The 23,204-nt window shown below is 33.6% G+C and overlaps 2 protein-coding genes and 1 long non-coding RNA gene across 3 annotated transcripts in view; 1 reads left to right on the forward strand and 2 right to left on the reverse strand.

Annotated features, from left to right (window-relative positions):
• LOC135849973 (ferritin heavy chain-like) overlaps positions 1–23,204 on the forward strand; it is a 226,659-nt gene that overhangs the window by 67,794 nt on the left and 135,661 nt on the right. The gene's annotated exons all lie outside the window — the stretch shown is intronic.
• LOC135849956 (fatty acid synthase-like) lies at positions 811–16,245 on the reverse strand. The gene is made up of 30 exons (XM_065370619.1): positions 15,910–16,245; positions 15,647–15,799; positions 15,400–15,564; positions 15,105–15,305; positions 14,795–15,030; positions 14,468–14,695; positions 14,184–14,381; positions 11,890–12,024; positions 11,575–11,799; positions 11,304–11,495; positions 10,949–11,223; positions 10,613–10,874; positions 10,437–10,545; positions 10,089–10,334; positions 9,834–9,998; positions 9,589–9,743; positions 9,312–9,488; positions 7,708–7,845; positions 7,461–7,610; positions 7,086–7,282; positions 6,723–6,953; positions 6,525–6,645; positions 6,216–6,398; positions 5,950–6,129; positions 2,273–2,471; positions 2,014–2,194; positions 1,782–1,921; positions 1,422–1,669; positions 1,014–1,338; positions 811–935 (listed from the first exon to the last, which is right to left on the reverse strand). Exons 1-30 carry the CDS (start codon positions 16,025–16,027, stop codon positions 832–834), a joined length of 5,637 nt encoding a protein of 1,878 aa, XP_065226691.1. The 5' UTR covers positions 16,028–16,245; the 3' UTR covers positions 811–831.
• Positions 19,195–22,666, reverse strand: LOC135849957 (uncharacterized). Its single transcript, XR_010559630.1, has 2 exons — positions 22,300–22,666; positions 19,195–19,459 (listed from the first exon to the last, which is right to left on the reverse strand). It is a non-coding gene; the product is annotated as an uncharacterized LOC135849957 (long non-coding RNA).

Below are 23,204 nucleotides of genomic sequence, written 5' to 3' on the forward strand. Positions count from 1 at the left end.
ATATTTATTCTGGTTTTTTGGTGATTTTTTTTCTGTACCTACTTGAAATGTTTTGCTTGCATTTCATCACTTTTATGGCTATACTTTTCAATTACTTTTTGGTTACTTTTTCGAGCTTTTTCAGTCACAAAATTACTTTTTTGGGGGAAAAATTGAGTACGAGCCCTACCCTCGCATCACTCGGGTCTGTTTACTTATCGTTTTCAAAATTAAAATTTTTAAAAGCTCATCATTCAAATTCTGAAATTTTGGATTGAAAAAATAAATAAACAAATTTTTTTAAGAATCGTTTTTACCTCTCGAAATCCAGTTTTTTGAAAACTTTTGCCCTTGGTTCGCTGGGGCCAATTCTTATCTCTAAACTAAAAAAATTCCAGTTTGAAACTTTCATAAATTCAAAAATTAAATAACAATTCTTTAAAGAACCCATAACTTAATGTGAGTATTATATCAATGGGCAAAATTGTCAAATTGGTATTTTTTTTCTCATATCAGTCGCTAAATTTTCAGTCAACGCCCCCTTCCCTACTCCATTTCACTCCCTCCCCCCCCCCCCCCAAAAAAAATTCCGTTGTTTGCTTATCGGGTCGACTTATTGTCGCAAAAATGAATGTAAAATTAAAAAAAAAAACAATTGTACAACTCGCTTTCAAGTATCCCAACCTGAGAAAAAAAACAGTACCTAGGAGAAAGATCCCCCTGGGGGGATTTTGACGGCTCTATTCGATGCATCCGCCATATATATGGGCTTACAGCAAATTCATATCGAATATTAAAACAAAATTATACTATCTGAAATAAGTAGGTAGGTGAATTCGTAACAGGTATTATTTATTTTTTAGCAACAGTACAGCTCACAACTACCGGACTAGTTTGATTCATGCAGTAATCTAAAACTTCCCAACACGTTTGAATCGGTTGCATATGATTTCCACCTGAAATAAAAACCATAATATTAAAATTTTCAAGCATTTTTTCTCTCGATGGAAATATTATAATAGTGTGCTAATTACCAAACGCAGATTCCACATTGCCATCCAAGAAGTTAACCAACATGCCTACATTACCAACAGCACCCCATTCGATTGCAAGAGCCGGTAACCCATCGATATGTCTCTGTTCGCAGATTCTTTCAGCAGCCGAATTACATAAACCGTAGTTGGTCTGGCCTAAATTCCCATGACCGCTCGAGATACTCGAAAATACAACAAAATATTCCAACGAGGGGCATTTGACTCTTGATACTTTGTCTAAATTATGCGTTCCGATTATCTTCGGACTAGCACAGAGTATGAAATTGTCGGATGTTTGATTCTCGAACATTTTATCTCTCAATACCTAGTATATTTGAACAGAAATTAGACCTTGATCATGATCATGTTAAAATAGAATGTGGGCCTTTCAGTGACAAATATTCATACCGCGGCAAGATTAAATATTCCTCCAACACTGCCCAAAGCGTTAGCTTCTTCGATAAGTTCGATGGTTTGTTGTTCGTTTGAAATATCAGCTTTGGAAACGACCACTTGGACTCCGAAAGATTCCCATTTTCTGACTTGTAAAGCTTGAGAACCGCGAGTGACTCCTGTACGTGACGTAACGATGATTTTTCGAGCACCTCTGATCACTAACCAGTTCACGAGTTCCATACCCATACCTCCGAGACCACCTGTGATAAAAGTTTTGATTTTAGTAAGATGTGTAGTATTTTAAGGTAGGTAGGTACCTATATTATGCTGTTAGAAGAATTGGTAGGTAAGTGTGAGAGTGAGATGTTTTACCACAAACGATATAAGTTTTTTTGGGGTCACAGATGACTCTGGGGATAGCATTTTTTAATTTTATTGGCGTTTTCGTGGATGCTTCCTCGGGTTCAATTTGTATCACACATTTTCCTAGGTTTCTTGAATTCGATGCGAATCTAAAAACAGAATTATTTCGTAATAAAAGTGATCATTTTACTCGTATTATCTTATTGGCTTTTTAAAATATAGATTCAGTTTTGATACCAACTCTATAGCAGATTCCATGGCAGTGTAGAGGAACGAAGTTCTCGCCAGAGGTTTAATAGCTCCAGTCTGAATGTGTTTCTCGACCGAATTCCTCAGTTCAATTTTTTTATGATTTGGTAAATTGAAAATATCCTCTAAAGTGCTCGAATACAAGCTGGCATTTTTCGCGAATAATTTATTACCTGAAAGAATCCATTATTCGGTTCAATATAAGCAGAAATTTGAAGCAATAACAAGGTAAAGGTCACCAATAGACCTACCATAAGAACCAGAATTGCTGAAATCGTATTTTTTGACCTGAACGAGTCGGCCGTATGATGCCAAACTATTGATAGAAGATGATAGGGTATCTTCAGGAAGGGAATTTAGAATTACATCAACTCCTTTACCATTTGTTTGTTCGTGAATCATTCGTTCGAACAATGATGCATCAGTGTAGCCAATTTTTGAGTCTGGTATCTGAAAAAAAAACATCCAACTTTTTAGTCTGTCAGTAAACATACGAGTTGCATGGCACTTTTTCGAAAAACACCAAAAAATGAACGTTTCGTGCTCAAAATTCCTCAAAAATGTTCAAAAAAATGTTGATCGGAATTTTTGGCTTTCTGCCTGAATTTTAACTCATTTCAATAGGTTGCACTTATTTCCCAAAAACTCCCAAAAAATCAGAAATCTTGCCACAAATTTAACTTTGTTCTCAAAATTCTTCAAAACTCTTTAAGAAAACTTTTGATAGAAATTTTTGTTTTTTCAAAAATGCATTTAATTTTGTTCAAAAATTTCGAAAATCATGATCATGACACTTTTTCAAAAATCCCAAAAATCATGACCCAATTTTAGCCTTAAAATTTCTCATAAATGCTTTGAAAAGTTTCGATAGAAATTTTAGATCTCTTGCTGAAATTTTGTAACATATTTTTCAAACCATTTTCAAGCTCAATTCTTCAAAAGCATTCAAAATGAGTTTGGATAAGAATTTTCCATTTTCTGCTGAAATTTCAACTCATTTTGATAGATCACATGACACATTTTCCGAAAACCTCAAAAAATGAAACCAGTATTGTATCCAATTTCGTGCTTGAAATTATTCAAAAATGTTTCAAAAAGTTTTGATAGGAATTTTTGATTCTCTGCCAAGTGCCAAAAATATACCTACTTAATCCATTTTGATAAGTTACATGACAGTTAAAACAAACACAAAAAACAAAAATGAGAACAAAGCCAATTTCAGTTTTAAAATTCGTCAAATATGCTCGAAACCAGTTTTTGCAAAAAAATTTGGTATTCTATCGAAATTTTAACCCATTTATTTGCATCTAATGACAATTTTTTAAAAACCTCCGAAAATCATGACCTGTTTTTAAGCTAAAAATTCTTCAAAAATCCTCCATGAAAAATTTTTGTAGAAATATTTGCATTCCTCGTGAAATTTCAAGTTGTTTCGATATGTGACTCTTTCAAAAAACCAAAATATCATCGCCCAATTTTTGGCTCTAATTTTTTTTTAAATGCTCAAAAAATTGATTGCAATGTAAGTTTTTTTTCGATGTAAGTAACTCATTTTGATTCGTCGAATGACACTTTTTCAAAAATGCCGAAAATCAAGATCTTATCATGAAAAATTTTGAATTCAAATTAGATTCTTTTTTTAAGCACGTTTTTAAGAACAATTTTTGTTTTTTTTTCTGAAATTTTAACTCATTTAAAATTATGAACTAATTTTGAACCTAAAATTCTTCAAAAATCCTCCAAAAGCATTTTCCTTTAAATATTTACATTGCTCGCAAAATTTTAAGTCATTTCGATAGGTTGCATGACTCTTTTGAAAATCCCTGAAATCACGACCCTGTATAGGTTCAAAATTCTTCAAAAAAGCTCAGAAAAGTTCTGCTAGAAATTTTCCATTCTTTTCTGAAATTTTAGTCAAATTGGAGTATCTCTTGCTAGGTATCTGTTTCAAAAAATCCGGAAATCTTTACTCGATTTGAAGCTCAAAATTTATCAAAAGCATTCAAAATAAGTTTTGATCGTGATATAGTGCAGTATGCCTTCACCTTCATGGTGGTCATTCTCCGATAGATTACCTAGCTAGGGGAATCGTCGTAACGTGGGAACTATGTACACATAACTCATTATGTGTACGATACACCTGGTATGGTAATAAACTCAGACAATACAGCCGCCTTTGGACATAAAACTACCTTTTTATGTACAAAGGGGTGAGCTGAGATCTTCTGGCTCGTGGCCGCCTGCTATAGGGATCTTGCCACGATCCTCACTTGCTTTCCATCGTCTGCATGCGTACGGTTACAAGTGGCATTGTGTATACATAGTGTCGAATATGTATAGGCTCTCGCCGAGAGATGCCATTTCCATTCTGGCTATACCATTTCGAGCATGGTTAATTTATTAATATTAAACTCAATCGCCGGTAGAATAATCAACGTAATTGTAATTATTATCTATCGCGATTATATAAATTACCCTTTGCGGCTACCTTTAATGAATCCGGACATTAATAGGTAGAGCGTGTGTTACGTGAGTCTCTTCGAAGTAAAGCAGCCACCAACAGCCACTATTATTGGGGTAGGCTACGGAAAAGAGGTGGTGAGACGGTCAGCAGTGTTAGGTAAGTAGGTACTTACATGGTGGTGTCTCCACTACTTAGATATAAGTTATTAATAATTAGATAATATTATCAGCATCGATGGGTCTAAGGCAAGGATCTTGGCCTGTCGATAGGTATATTGTTTGATACCTATTTGCTCATTAATAGCTTCCGATGAAGATATTAATGTAATGTTTATGGACCACATGATCGGCAAGAAACTTATGGCAATGATCATAGTTTCTCATGTTGGAGAGAAGATCGAGGATAGAATAATTATTAACTCACTTAATTATAAAGGAATCGATGTCTTTAGACCCAATAAAGTTTATCATCGGAATAATAGTGTTAGGTGTTCATTCCATTATTATTCTAACATTTAGTTGTATGGTTGAAAATAGGATAGGAACCTTTGTCTAGCGACATAATCAGACTTTGGATAAATTCTCCCCCCTTAGGTAGTTTCTCATGTACCCACTTTTAGAGCAATCATTCATATCGAGAACATCTATCCTAATAATGGTAATCTACACCATATCATCTTTGGCGATGAGTTTGACCATATCAATCGGATTTTTAGATTTTCTGCTCAGATTTTAATCCATTTTCATAGGTCTCACATCGTACAGGCACTTTTTTTTAAATCCAAAAATCATGACACAATTTTGAGTTTAAAATTCTTTAAAAATACTTTGAAACGCTTTTATAATTTTTTGGGGGGTTTTGGCGGAAATTTTGATCCATTTTGAAATGTCGAATGACATTTTTTTCGAAAATTCTAAAAATCATGGCCCAATTTTGAGCCCAAAATTCTTCAAAAATGTTCAAAAAACATTTTCACCAAATTAATTTATCATTTTGATACGTAGTAAGTATGACACTTTTTCAAAAAACCAAAACATCACAATATGGTACAATCACCAGGCTGAAAATCTTTCAAAAATGGTGAAAAGAATGCTGATGGAAAAATTCAATTTCTTGCTGAAATATCAATCAATTTAAGCCTTTATCGAAAATTCTAAAAATCATGTCCAAATTTTAGGATGAAAATTCTTAAAAAGATGCATAATTATTTTTGATAGAAATTCATGATTTTATACTGAAATTGTTTTAACCCATTCTGCTAATACTTTTTTTGAAAATAACCCCAAAAATCACCACTCAATTTTAGGATGCTCAAGAAACATTCAAGTCGAAACATAAAATATTTCAATTTCTCGCGAAATTTTCACCCATTTTCAGACCGCATGTGCCTCTTTGAAATTTGAGACTTTTTTTCTGTGAGGTACCTATTCATTCAAACATAAAAATAATCTTTGACGAACTTACATATGGGAAATTTTCCTTGATGAAGAGCTTCTCATCAACCGAAGAAATAGTGACAAAAATATTGCAATTGTAATAAATCGCAACGTGAATAGCAGCTTGACTAACCACACTGCCGGCTGAATGAATCAAAATACTATCTTTATGCTTCAAATTACTACACAATATTAGAGCGTGCAGAACCTGCAAAAAAAATCATCATGTAGTAGGTGTTTAAATAGGTACCTACACCCACTGATAAATTTTGAATAAAAAATATGGCCACAAACCGTATAGTAGGCCACCGGAACGGTGGTTGCATCTTCTAGACTCCAATTTTTAGGAATTTCGTTGACGAAAAAATCATCTTTATTGATTTCAATTATCGTAGATAGGCATCCGTACGGTTTCAGTCCCATAACTCGTTTTCCATTCTTATCGATTCCTGAAAACTCCATTCCTAAAGCGTAATCCTAAAAAAAAAAATCGTCCAATTTTACAAATAATTATTTTGTAAGGAAATACTTACGTAGGTACAATACCTACCTAGAATTGAAAAACATAAATAAAAATAAAAATAAAAAATAAAAATCACCTACATGTTTCCGATAATCCTTCACCACCGATGCTACAGCTAATCGATTTTTAGTAATCAACACGTCGGTAGAATTGATCGACGCGTAATGCACGTAAATTATGTCCTTGTCTTCGATATTTGTCCTGTTAAAAAATGTGAATCATCAGTTCACACAGGAAAAAAAACAACGACCAATATTCTAAAGATAATTTTTACATACTCGCTAATATCACCTTTGTACCACTTCAGCGACCATTTCGAACCGATCATTTTACGTTGGACAAAAGCATGGCGTACTTTTTCTTCTACTAGATCATCAATGGGTAGTTTGACAAAACAACCCCATTTCTCATCTTTATACACGTTGATGGCCAGATCTTTGAGTACTTGAGTTTGGAAAAATTTATCGTTCAAAGAGAACGATGCATTGGAGTTTTGTATAAAGAAACACCTATTTCAAACAGCAAAATTGATGACATAATTATATATAGAGACATTTTTCAAAAATATAAGATTGACTCAAGAACGATTTTTATCATTATATAAAATTTTGAATCAAGTTTTTAACCACTTTAGCACCTACCTAATATTTTGAGTACCCCTTTCTAATCTTAAACAATTATAAAATCCTACAATTCCGCTGAAGATGTCCTTCTCTGAAACCAAAATTATCCGTTCGTAAAGCGATATCTGTACAGCTTCTTGTAATTCTTTGATCCAGTCAAATGAAATACTCGATACTTGGATTACTTTTATTGAATTTAGATCTAGTTTCATGATCTGAAAAAAAAAACAAATAAAAATTTCAGCTTTTCAGGTCAATTTTATGAAATTTTCATCTACATTTTTGACTCAAAGATTTTCAAAAATTCACCAAACATCGAAAAATGTGCTTCAATCTGAAATTTCGACTTCCTTGTGAGATGAAAATCAATCGAAAAACGAGTATTTGATTTACCTTGCGCAATAAAATGAACCGTTCGTTATTACAAACAACACTGGCACAAATTTGCAAATTGAATTGATCGGCTGAAAACACGATTTCCGGATCTTCGCGAGTAATTAAGAATCCATCATTGGTCAACGAACTGATACAGGATTCCAATTTCTGTAAAATTGTTTCAACTCATCGTTATAGAAATATAGGTAGGTAGGTACCCATTAGTATCTCAGAATCAGTATTTAGTGAGTAAATATTGAATTACTTTGGTATTTTTCAACGCTTGAGAGCAAATAAGAACGTTTACTTGATTACCGAGGGGTAATTTACCCTCAATAATTTCACAGCAGTTTCCAATTTTGGCATTTTTCGTGTTACCATTTACATACACCAATAATTTAGCCTGGAATTTTTATAGTTTTATAAATCTTAATTCATAATTTGAAGGTAAGCATATCAGAGTACCTACCTAGATTTCTGGATCACAAAAAAAATTACGGAGGATTTTTGACCAAATTCAGCGGAGACCTTTATTTTGAGATGGAAATATTTCAGAGAAAATTTGGGATCCAACGGTGTCTCTAAAAAGAAGATGTGGATTCTCAAAGAAAAGCCATTCTCAAAAGAATCGTGTTAGACTGTCTTTTAAAATCAAAAATGACTCATTTCTGGCATTTCGATCCCATTTTGACATTTTAATATTTTGTTCTGGCTTAGGCCTACTAAGTCTGACTTACAAGAACTTGAAACGAGAATACCAATTTTTTGAGGGGCCTGAAAGGTGGACAGATGACCATGAATGGCCGAACAGACGGGTCAATGACCTTGAGAGACTAGACATGTAGGTCAGTGACCTTCAGAATTCGGACACAAGAGTGAATGACCTTGAGAGGCCAGACAGGCGATTTTGGGAAGCCAGAAAGACGGATCAATGACCTTATAAGAAGACTGACGAGCAGACAGACGACCACGTGAGGTTGGAAAGTTAGGTCAGTAACCTTGAGAGTCCAGACACATGGGTCAATGACCTTAAAATGATATACATGTAAATAGATAACCTTGGGAAGCCATATTGTGGGGGTCAATGCCCTTCAAAGGCCAGACAGGCAGGAGGCAGATAATCTTGGAAAACTATAGACAGATGGGTCAGTGACCTTGAAAGTCCAGGCACACGGGTCAATCATCTCAGGGTGGCGTCAGACAAATGGACATACGAATACGACCTTGAAAATTTATATTGACCGACCAATGACCTTAAGGCTTAAGAGGCCACTTAAGCAGACAGACTACCTTTGGAAGGCTAGACTGGTAAGTCAGTGACCTTGAAAGTCGACACACGGGCCAATGTCCTAAAGAGGCCTGGCAGGTAGACAGACAGACTACCTTGGGATGACACATTTTCAACACATTTTGGCAAATGAGTATGAATTTCATGTTTTCAACTTTCAGGTGGTTAACGAAAGGGGACCAACATTATTTGGGGGAGCAGGGAAGGTTTTTCTTAAAATTATGGCTGTTTAGAAGGATTCTGCTCAAAAATGAAAAATTAAAAAAAATATGTTTGCAGACATTAACTTTTTATCTTTTTTGATTTTTTTCAAATTTGTGAGCTCCATGCAAGAGAGGTTCATCATTTGGGGGTCCGGAAAATTTTTCATTTTCGTGTTTTTTTTTGCCCCGGGGGGAAGTGGGGGGTTGACAATTTGTTCCAAAATATTTTGGCCTGGAACCAACAATTTCTCTAAGAGACTTTTCAAATCAAATGAAGGTCTCCAAGACTGAATTCGGTCAAATTCCTTCAACATTTTCTTTTTCGAAATCCACTCTGATGATTACACGATTCAGGAACTAGCTTTTATCATAATTTACTTGGAATAATGGCTGCTCCTTTATGAAGCTAGCAAAATGAGGAACTAGAGGGGCAGAGTTAGAATCAAAATCATCGTCTAAAATCTCAACAATTTTCACATCTTTGGTTTGCTGTCCCACGAAATCCATGACACACTGACCAAATAACTGAATTGCATTCTTCAACGGTAATTTGTGCTGCAAGAAAAAAAGATAATACAAACAATGTAGGTACCTACTTATAATTCGACATACACGTAGCTAAACTTTTCGATTATTATTGAAGTGAAAACCGTACTTTTTCATCAGGTTCGAACGGTGTAAACGTGTATTTTTGTACGAGAGGAATTTTATTACTAGTTCTATTAGGAATGGCTCGAAAATCGCAACCTTTCACTTGCACTCCTCCACACTGCACTATGTTCATTTCCATGTTCCTAAACGCTTCGATTTCTAAAACAAATTATCCAGCAATAAGCTAGGTAAGGTACCTATTTTGTAATTTATTCTCAGATTTCATCGAAACAATTCTCAATTTATTACCTGAAGGGTTCGATTTTAATGCTTGTTGGTGTTTGGGCACATTAATGATAATTTTCTCCATCACAACTGGTACCGCGACGAAATCACATGGGAGTAGAGTTACGTGTAAGATTCCATCCAAAAATGCAGTCCAGTTATTATTCCAGAGGACTGTTGATCGGGTACCTTTTTGGGAGGGGGAATTTATATAAAATATTAGTAAGTCAACAGAAGCATCTATTAAGCATAAAATTCCATATATTTTGACATTCTTACCTTCGCTATCAATTTTCTTAATCGTTCTGAACGCTCCTTTATAATTGAAATTATGAACCAGAACGTGTCTGTAGAAATCTGCACTATCCAATATAATATCACTTCCTTGAGGTTCGGGAACATCGAACATTTCTTTATCTACATTAGAAGGCATATAAATTTGACCAGTGACAACGATTTGACCATTGTGTAAAATTTCAAAATTTCTATTTCCTTTCTGAACCATAATACTGAGAGTTGTGGGTTCTATAAAAAAAAAAACACACCAAAAAACAAACAAGCACGTTGAATAAACACAGCAGAGTCGATTGGTGGATAAAAATTCATAGTTCTCAAAGACAAACGCACCATTTCGTCGAAGAATTACAGCTTTATGATATCGTATATTCTCAACGACGATCGATACATCTTGGTACATTTTGCCATGAATCATTGCAAACGTTTCCCAAACCAAAACCTATGCTCAAATCAATTAGTAGGTAAACTTTCAAAAAATTATTGATGAAAAAATACACAATACACACAATGTATCCAGTTCCTGGATAAAAAACAAAAGAATCGATCTCGTGTCCGGCTAGATAGGCGTCATCTTTATCATCCAAACAGACGCTGACTTTGCGTTCTCCCGACAACATGCGTTCTTGAAAGGAGGAAAATGCGACGGGCCAATTCACATCGTGTTTCCATTTGATCAATGGAGCTATCATCTTGGTCGACCTGCTAACTGGGAACTTCACTGCGGTGTATAAGTTTTGAAAATGTGAATTCACACCCAACAGGTATAATCTAGAATAGGTTAGTTTGAGCATAGTCAGATAAATTTGATGGAAATACTTAAAGCTGATATTCTAGTAGCTTACTCTCCCAATGTAGTGATCAAATCAGTGAAACTCAAATTGCCATTTATTATGATGGGAACTAGAACACTTTCTTCGGTCAATTTGGCATTCAGATTTTCCGAAAATATTTTCGAAGACGAAAAATTCAATATTATGGCGTTATTTGGAATACTTTGAACCGTGGTTTCGAAAAATTCAACGTTGAATAAACGATTTATAAGGTATTCTACGAAGTTTGAATCTTGGATATCGATGATTTCTTGCAGCTTGGGTAGAATATCTGCGGGTGCAATTACCTAAAATAGGAATTTTTCAGAAAATTGAAACTATTTGTACCTAATTTAATAATTAGGCTACGATGAGTTTATGTGCTTACATTTTGCAATATCGATTTCAAACACTGATTGATATCTTTGCTATCTAATTTGGAACAATAATAAGCCACTTTCAGAGCTTGATCAAATGTTAAAATTCCCTCCACGTAAGCGCCAACTAATCCACCGAACGATTCACCAATAACATGATCCGGAACGAGTTTCAAACTGCTCAGTACTGAATGTAGAGCGAACTGAAAATGAGAATTTCAAATTGGATAAGTATGATCGAATTCAAACTATAAACGAACCAGTTTTCTTATAGGTACCTACCTGAGTTATAACCCCAGACAGTTCAACAGATAGGGTAACATCTCCATTGAAACTGCTTTCGAAGGCATCTACTACATTCAGACCGAATTGCTTTAATAGTTCGTCGCATTTTAGTATCACATCTTTGAATGCTTTCAAATGTTTCAAAGCATCGTACACAGAATTCACATGATTTTCAAAGTTTGAAAAACAGAACCATAATGGTCGAGTTGAAGCTTTAAAATCCTGAAAAAATTGTTTGTTTAATCGCAGCAATACACTTATGTATTATTCACATAAGAAGCAACTAGACCAATTTTTAATTTAGGTACATACTTGAATTTTTTTCTTCGAAAACGAGCCATCTTTAGATACTACAGCGTAACCTCTGTATGGATGCAGAGGAATATCATAACAGAAAATTTCATGCAGTAAAGCGATTAGTTCGACATCGATATGTGAATTTTCCACCTGTAAAAAATAGAAATTGGTAAGTTACAAATTAATCTCGATATAAATTAAATTTTCAAAGTCTTACTTTTTGACTGAAATTGCCATAAATTGAATCAGTACTTTTTACCAAGAATTTCAAATAATGCCTCACTTTTTGTCAAAAATCCAAAAATCAGTCACAAATCTCGTTTTTTTTTGTCATAAATTGCCAAAAAGCTACATTTTCTTAAATAAAATTGTCAAGATTTTGATTTTTTTTTGAAAACTACTCTAATTTTTCACTTTTTTGTGAAAAAGCTTTGTTTTTTGCGAAATTGTTAAAGTATTGCTTTTAAAAAAAAATTACCCAAAGCTTTTTTACCTTACTTTTTTGTTAAAAAATTTAAAATTTCATTTTTTTCCCAAAATTCTCAAAAGCCATGCTTTTTGCTGGAATTGTCAACATTTCGCTTTTGTTTTTTTTTTTGCTAGAAATTGCCAAAAAAAAAACGTCGACTTTTTACTAAAAAGTTAAAAAAGTAAAACTTGTTTAACAAATGTTACAAAAAATAGGTATCAGTTTTTTGGGACGAGTAATTGCCAAACAATTAAGTCCTGCTTTTTGTCAAAAATTCACAACTGTGCTCACTTTTCAACAAAATTTCTAGAAAAACATTCACTAATTTTTTCCCAATAATCAACTTAGGTAAGTATATCAAAAAGTCTTGTTAATTGTCAAGAATTCTCGCTTTTTTTTACATTAATTCCTGCTTCATCAGAATAACTGTCAGCTTTTTGCAGAAAATTCCAAAAAGTTCAATTCCTTCAAGGTGTTCAAAGGTTGAGCTTTTTTGGCAAAAATTGCAAAAAAAATCATTTTTTGCCAATAATTACCGAAAAGTTTTGCATTTGCCAAGAATGCCAAATATCCTCGCTTTTCAAAAACTGGCAAATTTTTGCTATCAAAATGAGTAAAATGACTAAAAATTTGTGTTTTTTGCAGAGAATTCCGAAAAGACTAATTTTTTTCCAAAAATTATCCAAAAATCTCGGTTTTTTGACAAAAATTGTGAAAGGTATCATTTTTTGGTAAAGTTATCTACCAAAAACTTCTACTTTTAGCTTAAATTGTAAAATAGGTACCTACCTATAAGTCTTGTTTTTTGGTAAAAATTCTAGCTTTTTAGGAAAATTTCTAAGAAGTTTCACTTTTTTTCATGAATTGTTCAAAAGTATAATTTTAAGTGAATAATTTCCAAACAAGTCTAGCTTTTTGCTAAAATTATCAACGTTTTGCTTTTAACTAACCAAAAATTATCAAAAATTCTCGCTTTTTCAAATCAACAAAAATGTTCAAATTTTGTCATGGCTTTTCCTAAAAAGTTTTCCTTTATTTTCTGAAAATTGTCTGAAAGTTTCGAATTTTTCGCCAAAAGTTGTGAAGATGTAGGTATAATTTTTTTTTTGAAAACAATTCCCAAAATGTAGCTAAAAGTGCTGAAAATTTAGTTTTTTTTCCAAATTGTCCAAGTTTTTTTTTCAACTATAAAAATCTCACGTTTTGTTAAAATTTCCAAAAAATCTCGCTTTTGCCTCCAAAAAGTTAGAAAATAGTCCAACGGTCATTTTTTGATCATTTTTTTATACCTTCATTAAAATGTTTTTTCTTGATTGTTTTTTAAAGCTTTTCTGGTTGCTATGATTACTTTTCTTTCAACTTGCAACTTTCTCAAGTGAAATAATGCGAAAATTTGAACATCCAAAAATTTACTGAGGGCTTCAGAACTACTCTAAATGGTACGAACCTGTTTATAATAGGTAATCGATTCGGTGGGTCGAAAATGATTTGTTTTCAACTTTCAGCTTTCTAAGTGAATTTGGGGAAATTCTGTTCTTTATTTTTCAGTGGTCATTTTTGAATTTTCGCAATTCTAAAAAGGTCACTTGCAGGGTATGCCAAAATGCAATTTTCAAAAAGAAATTTCGCCCGTGATCAATTTTTCAAGAATTCGCGGATTCGTCAAAAGATGCGAAGTTCTCTCTACCTTTGATTGATAGGTATAATTTTTAAGCCAGTAAATGGACTTGAAAGTTTAAGGTTGCATTTTTCTAAAAAAAAAAAATCCTCAAGGTGACCACATTTTTGGACACATCACATCACCTTTGAAGATGAATAGAAAAAATAAAAATTGGCTTACATGGTTTAAAATTACTTCAACGCCATCTCGAGTTCGTCCAGAAATGCCCACAATACGAGGAAAATCATCGTTTGGAATTCCATTATTAATTTTCTCCTTCTTGAAGGACTCCAGGATCGCGTGTGTATTGGCTCCGCCCATTCCAAAACCACTTATACCGACAATTCCACCTTTCCATGGTGTTTTTTCTGTAACCACCTATAATCAATTAAGTACGTAAGTAGGTACATATGTCAAATTATTACCACATTTTTCATCTTTAAATTCATTAAACAAACACTAACTTTCATTCGACCAGAAGCAAAAGCCTCGATATCCTTTCGTACGTTGGTAATATTAATATTTGGAGGAATGAAACCGGTTTCCATGGCTATCAGAACTTTAGAAATTGATCCTACAGCAGCAGCAGCTTCAGCATGACCCATATTCGATTTAACCGAACCAATAAGTAAAGGCTCGAGTCTATTTTTGAATACTTGATCGATGGCTGTCACTTCTTGTTTATCACCAACCTGTAACATAATCGTCGATATTTATAAATGATTAATATACAGGTACATTAAGTATTTTTCCATTGAAGGTTGGAATAATTATGATGAATCAAATCCTACCAAAGTACCGGTCGCATGAGCTTCAATCCAAGCAACCGAATTTACATCAATTTTACTTTGTTGATAAATCGTTTCTAGCAGTTTAGCTTGAGAAGGACCGTGTGGAGATAAGAATAATCGTTTACTTCCGTCGTGATTACTTCGAACGTTGATTACCTTAGCGTAAATTCTTTTAGCGTCTTTGGCCTTTTGTAAAAAGAAAATACCGATGGCTTCGGCTTTACAGAACCCACCAGCTGAAAATTTCAGAAGAAAATGAGTAAATTCATCATTCTAATCAGATTGAAATGCAGAATTATCCCAAACTAACCATTTTCATCGAAAACTCTAGACTCGCCGTTCGGATTCAGAGCACCGACCTTCAACAAATGCAACAGCAATGCCGGATGTAAACACACATGACATCCACCAACCAGTGCAGATTCACATTCGCCATTTCGGATAGCTTTATAGGCCATTTCTAAAGCTAATAACGTCGACGAACATGCAGAATCTACTGTAAAACTAGGACCTGAAGCAAATAATCAATGTTTTCAAACGATTAATAAATTACCAACCAAGATTCACAGAGAACTGAGAGAACTGAAGGCTGAAACATCACTAACCATGAACTCCAAGCCAATATGAAATTCTATTGGCGTTGAACGATCTAGAAATGGCGAGAGAAGCTCCTTTCTGTATTTTCTCATAAACCAGAACTTCAGTTTCGAGAAAATGAATACCGACGAATACTCCGCAGTTTTTTCCCTTCAGTGTGACAGGATTGTTTCCTAGATAAAAGACGATGAAGCTGAAAATTAAGTGAGTTCATGACTCTTATCAATTCTGTACATTCGAGTGTGGAGGTTTTACCCGAATCTAAAATAGCTTCGTAGGCTTTCTCGAGAATAATTCTGGCCATTGGATCCATCACTTCGACTCGATGGGGTTGAAAACCGAAAAATTCGGCGTCGAATTTACTCAAATCGTTTAATTTTCCTAGTTTACATGGCATGTATGGTGCATCTTGAAATAGGAAAAGTTAGCAAGTTATAGTTCAATAGCAGTGTATGTATGTACCAGTACCTATTTAATAGCTTATACTTAAATGAAATGGTTAATAGCTTAGGTCATACTTGATAACAGGTTTTCTTTGCTGAATAACTTTTCAGCAAAATCTTCCACATTGTCGGCTTTTGGAAAAACTCCAGAGACACCGGTGATCACGACATCGTTTTCTTCCAGCGATTCCATTATTGCGAACTTTTTCACTCGATTGAATAAAACGGAAAAATATCATACATTAGTAAGCGGCGAAACTCGTACGAATACAAATACAGTACATAGGAATTAAGATTAGAAAACGAAACTGTCAGTTAAAAAGTACACTGCTGTTTCGTCGAAGTTCAGCTATTGATAAGTGTTATCATCATCAAGACTACCTAACGAAGGTATGGGCTATTACCTCAATGTTCTTTGACCTTATTGGTTTAGTATTTGTATTTAAGTATTTGTTTCTAAAATAATCGTCAACTTTAACTAACATATTTATACCTACTTTTATTTGCATCGTTACCGAAATACTCAAAATGAAGATTAATTGAATGGGATGGCTAATGAGTAGGTAGGTATTTCATATTTGAATCTGTCACTTCTTGCTCCAATCACAAGTATGTAGTTTCTAAATCTAGTGAACCAATTAAAAGGAACACATTGTATGTAGAAAAGAAGATGAATAGAAAACATTTCTTATGGTCGCCAATAATCCATCTGTTAAAACTTCGTACATACGATCTGACCCGTACTGAGAGTTTATCGCTGATATCGATAATGTATCATTAATTAGATAATTAACGAAACTCATGAAATTTTACTGACAATAAATATCTAACAGTAATTGTGATAACGTTCGAGACCCCCAATTAGGTAAAATTAGAGAATGCGAAAGTTCAGAAGTACCCAACTACCCAAAGTTTCAAGAATATACAAGGGTTTTGATATGTTCAGATAAGCCATAAAATGAAAAAAAAAATCCCCAAGTCAAAATTAAATAAAAATTGAATAAAAATTTGAAAAAATGTGCTTTTGAATTATTTTCTCTCTTATTTGATAACATCAAAATCCCTTATTCTTCTACCAATGTTATATTGCTTTCGAATTTTCATTTTAAAAAATTGATGTCATTTTTCACTTTTTTAAAAATTTTTTTTCTCAAATGACAATTTTCTTCTTCTAACTCAAGAATGTACTACAAATGGTATGAGCAAGAAAATAGAAAATTCATTACGAAAAGACAAAAATGTTGACCCCTTTTCTGATTAGGTAGGTATTCAATTTATTTTACTATCCTATTCCTAGAAATCAAATTGTACCTGATAATAAGAAATATTATAACGTAGACTAAAAAAATTGCATGTTTAAAAAAAAGATGCTTAGGTAAAGAAAATATTTTTACAGATGACCTAAAAACAATGCATAAATTGAGAGGATGGTTCAAAAAATTTCCAATGTTAAAATTAACAAAAAAATCCCCTCCCCCCATCCTTTTGAAAGAAACTGTGAAAAAAATATGGGTAAAACCACTTCTCCGAAAAAATCACGTTTTCTTTAATTTTTTTAAATTTTAAGAATATTTATTTTTTTAGCTGATTGAAAAACAGTCATAATAATTTTTGCAGTTTTTGTATGATTGACTCAATACCCCAACATCAAATTTTCGCCACTATAACTTAAGGAGGAGTTGCGATAAGGCCATTTTTTGGCCCCAGCTATATAGTTATCGACTCAACCACTCTTAAAATGCTGTTATAAATGTCCCAAATACGAATCTGTGATTAGTTAACCCAAAATGACCATTTTTGGGCTCCAATTTCTGCCCTCGAGGGCAGAAATTGGGGGGGTTTTAATATTTGAAAAATGTTGGAACCATCATTTTGAACCTACCCCCTTGAGCACCGCTAAAAAGCTTTTTACAGTTTATTAGTATCTGAATGACCTCCATCCTACCAAATTTTGAGCTCAATAAAAATTTTCGCTGGTACTCAAAAATCCAATTTTCCAATTTTTCGTAATTTCGATATTTTGGGAACCCCTGGAAAACTAGAATTTGACCCAAAATAGCTGAATTTTGAAATTTATAGAGAAAATCATCTGAAAAATTATCGAACACTTGCTAGTGCGTTTCAAATGCAAATTATTCAATTTATTTGAAAAAATATGCATAAATGCCTTTTTTAGGCCTTAGGGGTTCCTAAAATGGGATGCTCTGAAAAAAGGGTTCAAAATTACAAATATACAGGGAGCCTAATTCAACTTTTTCACTTGGATAATCGAATATATACCTCGAAACGTTACGTTTGGCGCAAATCGCAGGTTTATAGTTTTCCAGGGGTTCCCAAAATATCGAAATTACGAAAAATTGGAAAGTTGGATTTTTGAGTACCAGCGAAATTTTTATTGAGCTCAAAATTTGGTAGGATGGAGGTCTTTCAGATACTAATAAACTGTGAAAAGCTTTTTAGCGGGGTTCAAAGGGGTAGGATCAAAATGGTGGTTCCAAAATTTTCAAAAAAATGAAACACCCCCAATTTCTGACCCCGAGGGTGGAAAGTAGGAAAATCACCTCACATAATGTTTATCATCAGGTTCAAACAGATATTTTACGCTGAAAAAGTTTTTGAAAATAATACTCAGTGGTTCCTAAAATTATTTTTTTATTCGCAACTTTGGGAACCCATGGAGCCCAAAAAATGGTCTTTTTGGGTTAACTAACTATACGGATTCGTACTTCGGACATTTACATATTACATTTTTAGAGTATTCGAGTTGAAAACTAGGTGGGGCCAAAAAATGGCCTTATCGCAACTCCCCCTGAATTTGGCCAAAATCCTTCGACACTTTTTTTCCTGATGTCTATGTCAGTAATGCGAGGAATTTTTGGAATTTGTTGCAATTTTCTATGAATTTCAAATTTCAATCATGCTTTGTTATATGTACATACTACATACGAGTATTTTTGTTTTGTGCCAGTTACATAACAACAAGTAATGAATGTATTTCTTCTATTCGAACGCAATTCTATTGAATATTGCACATTCTTTACCATTCATTTTTTTACATTGTTTTTCTTTTAAACGTTTAAATTCAATCTTAAGGTCATAAAGAGAGGCTATGAGACGAGTATGTATTTACATTTTCTCCCCGATTGTTTGTATTTTGTATGCAGGTACCTACACTTGAAATGCATGCGAAATTTTTTCTCAATTTGGTGCAAAACTCAAATAGGTACCTATTTGGTTTTTTAAAATAATTCGAACTAAATGCAATTTCATTTCTTTTTTCTTTTCTTCAACTCGTACTTACCTACCTATTCAGCTCGATAGAAAAAAAATAATAAAATAATTTCACGAAATGAAAAACACTTCAATTAAAACAATTTTTACTTCATCGCAGAACAAATTACGTAGTTATTTGTACTTTTACAACACCAGTCATCGCTACTGCGGGTACTTGGTATTATTTATAACTATCTCAGCGTACATTCCTGGTTGAACGCAACATTTACAGCATTCATTTCCGATGGAAATTTGCTCCTTGACTTGCATGCCCTTCAACTGCTTTCGAATTTCGGTTAGGAAGGGTGTAACGTCTTTTGTTTGACATTCGCATACTACCAAAGTATTCTCACTGAAATAGGTAAACGATTCAAATTCAGTTAATTAGGCATCTGCGTGGGTAGGTAAAGGTAGGTATATTAATTTCATGTTTGCTAAGATCAGTTGTAGGCAGCAGATGAGATGAAATAGACTTTCTTTGAACTTTATACTTGGATATTTCATTGAGAAGTTGAATATCAATGTGGGGGAAGTAGTTTTTAAAATATTGGAAAATAATCTATTTAAATTTTTACCCATTGCACCTAATGATTTCATATTGAACCTGAAGTTTTATCTGCTTAAACTTTCTTATAAGAATTTTTACTGTCAACTGACTGAAAATCTTTAAAACCGGACCAAAATGAATCAAAATTGCATACAAAAAAACTACGTCGATTTTTGATAAATTTTTGGATATCAATTTAAGCCAAAAATAGGGAGAAACACAGAATTTTATCAAATTGACTAAGACAGGTCAAATTTGATTTTTTATCTTATTTTCGACTCCTCGATTCGATTGGAAATGGTTTCGAACAGTTTTGAAAAGTTCATGAAGTCTTCTGTAGATTTTTGAAAATTTGAAATTTCTACAAAATTTCATCCAATGAAGTTGGGAAGCCAAAATTTTCTTTAAGTATACTCTGATTTCAACATGTTGAGTCAATTGAAAGTGGTTTCAAACCATTTTGGAGCCTTCAGCAACATCTTGGAAATTCTGGAATTTCAAACAGTGCGATGAAAACCGTCCAGAATCAAGTTCAGTACACACACTCTAATTTTTCTGAAATCGGTTTCTGCTATGTAGTTCAAAATTCGTATATTTCTCCTGAAATTTTAAGGTTGAAAATGTGAAAAATTCGCTATACATTTTCCAATTGACGAAAATAGCTGGAATTCAGTCTATTCCCCATTTTAGACATGCTGAGTCGACTACAGGTGAATTTAGGCTATTTTGATGCCTTCAGAAATTTTTTGAAAATGGGTCATTCCACGTCAATTCGATCAAGACGTGGTAAGGTGGGTGGGGGGTCGGTGATTTTTTTGAAATTTTTCCTGTGGAAACACCTTTTGAAGGGATGACCAATGGCGCAAATCGCAGCCCTCTAGCTCTTTTTTAAAGGCTGCCAGGGGGTGTCAAAGTTTTCAGTGAACTTGAAATATCACCCATTTCAGCAGTGGACTACTCGATAACCGCGATACCTGCCAAAATGGAACTTTTTCCAATAGTTAGGGGTTTTGAAAGACTTTTTGGTGATATCATAAAAATCAGTGTTGCCACTTTTTTTTCGTATAAAAAATTAGCTTGAAAAAGTTCAAAACGTAGTTTTCATATATCGTTCCGACTCTCAAAAATTCTGAAAAAAATATATTATGGACAACTTTTTATGTTGAACAACATATCCAAAAATTGAGATGGCATTATGTCGTAAAGTCGATTTTAAAAAATTGAAAGTTTGCACAAAAATACGATTTTTCGACTTAAAACTTGAAAAAAAGTTTTGACTGGTAAAGTTGACCCATTTGACCCCTAGTTTTACGTATCCGTTGAAAAAGTTGAAAAAACCCCTTCACTCGATAAAATAGCTCATCACAAAAAAAATCAAAATTCGAAAAAATTCAATTTTTAATTCCAAACATTAAAAAAAGTTTAAATTTATTCAGTTGTCTTATTTTGACCTCTTTCTGACGTATTTCATGAAAACTTGATGAAAATCACACTCATAGCACAAAAATTAAAATTCGTTTTATTTTTTGAATTTTGTTTTTTTTTGTGATGAGCTTGATTGGTCAACTTTACCAGTCAAAACTTTTTTTCAATTTTTGTGCAAACTTTCAATTTTTTCAAATCGACTTTACGACATGATACCATCCCAATTTTTTGATATGTTGTTCAACTATAAAAAGTTGTCCATAATATATTTTTTTCAGAATTCTTGAGAGTCAGAACGACATGAAAACTACGTTTTGAACCTTTTAGAGCTAATTTTTCATACGAAAAAAAGTGGCAACACTGATTTTTATGATATCACCAAAAAGCCTTTTAAACCCCCTAACTATTGGAAAAAACGTCATTTTGGTAGCTATCGCGGTTATGGAGTAGTCCACTGCTGAAATGGATGATATTTCTAGTTCACTGAAAACTTTGACACCCCCTGGCAGCCTTTAAAAAAGAGCTAGAGGGCTGCGATTTGCGCCATCCCTTCGGAAGATATTTCCACAGGAAAAATTTCAAAAAAAAAATCACCGACCCCCTCCCCGGGAAATTTTTAAAAAGTCACAGGAGGTCCCAGAACGACTTGAAAACACCTCCAACTGACTCAGCATGTTGAAATTAATTCCCTTTCCAACTTCAGCTTCATTGAGTAATATTTAGCAAAAATTTCAACGTTCACAAAATTTTGCTGGAAGCTCCATGAGCTGCTCAAAACAACTCGGAACAGTTTCCAATCAATGCAGGGGCTTAAAAATGAGATATTTACAGGCCAAATTTCAAATTTCTAGGTTATTTTGTTGAAATTTTGATTTTTTTTCATTTTTGACGCATAAATTTGATTTTTAAAAATTCACCTAAAATCTAAAAATGCTTTTTGGCTCTTGATGTATTTTTACATGCTTTTTCCATTTAGCAGTGTCTGGTTCAAAATTATTTTTCATCAGTCTGGATACCTCCCTTGTTCGATATTTTCCAAAATCCAAAACTTTCGAGTTTCCCCCTCTCACTAACCAAATCTCAAAAAAGAACCCATTACTCTCTACTAATCAAATGCTTCAAAAATTTCATCATTTTCAACTCTTCTGCTGCCATTTTAACCAAATAATTTTCTAATTAACCATAAATCCAGATGGAAAATTCGAGTAGGAAATACTCACGTATCCATTGGCGCAGCCAAAACCACATTTAAAACAACACCAAACACCAATACAAATTCAACAACACGATTCATTTTGAATTCACCGATGGGAACCCCAACAACCGAATGAAAATCTCTGCTCGTACATTAAATCTCAGAGGCTCTGTATTTTCACATAGAAACATAGCATAATTATACTCAAACAATCCATTCCTTTATTATAAATTGTTTCCTTTTTTTTTCGCAATACTATAATAACGTCATAATAGTTCACGACCATCGAGGACGTAGGTAGCTTTCAAACCTCTTGCGAGAGCTTCTCGAGAACAATTAAAAAAACAAAATATTTCCCCAGCTTATTCCATTCCATCTTATATGTATAGGTATACTTTTCACTCGCTTTGAAGTATAAATAAAGCAGGGAAAACGAGGAAAAAATGCGGCGTATACGTATAATATAACGCCAGTATACCGTACACGAATGGTATTGGCATTGGCAGATGTGTGTGGAGGAAGAAGTAGACGTAAGCGACGCATAGCAAAACACAAAGGAGTAATTTTTTAGGGATTAAAAAACATCCAGAAGCGGTTTCGAAATGTTCAATGTAAATATATGGAAGATCTAAGATATGTTTGTAAATAATGTAGCTCTGCAGCTATAGCGAGTTGAAAGCACTTTTCTTCAGCAAATAAGCCTCGATAACGTTATTTATTTACGTCGCGTGCGTTTCCTTTTCCATATATTCGTATAGATATACAAACGCTACCTAGGTAAAGCTTTTTTCTAACGAGCACTTCAATAAAAATCGCTAATTTTTACCAAAATGCCTTTTCGCAATAAACTAGGTACACGGATACAGCTACAATTGCCAATTGGATTGGATTATATTGGGCTAATTGGGCCCACAGCGTAAAAAAATGAAC

This window comes from Planococcus citri, chromosome 1 (genome assembly GCF_950023065.1).
Source record: "Planococcus citri chromosome 1, ihPlaCitr1.1, whole genome shotgun sequence".
Lineage (NCBI taxonomy): Eukaryota > Metazoa > Arthropoda > Insecta > Hemiptera > Pseudococcidae > Planococcus > Planococcus citri.

Bases quoted from the DNA above. Each gene is read 5' to 3' on its own strand.
- LOC135849956 (XM_065370619.1), bottom strand. From the start codon at position 16,027: ATGGAATCGCTGGAAGAAAACGATGTCGTGATCACCGGTGTCTCTGGA. The intron at 15,565-15,646 runs GTAAAACCTCCA...TCTTTTATCTAG, and splicing joins CGAAGCTATTTTAGATTCGG to GAAACAATCCTGTCACACTG. The intron at 9,744-9,833 runs GTAATAAATTGA...AATTTGTTTTAG, and splicing joins ATTAAAATCGAACCCTTCAG to AAATCGAAGCGTTTAGGAAC.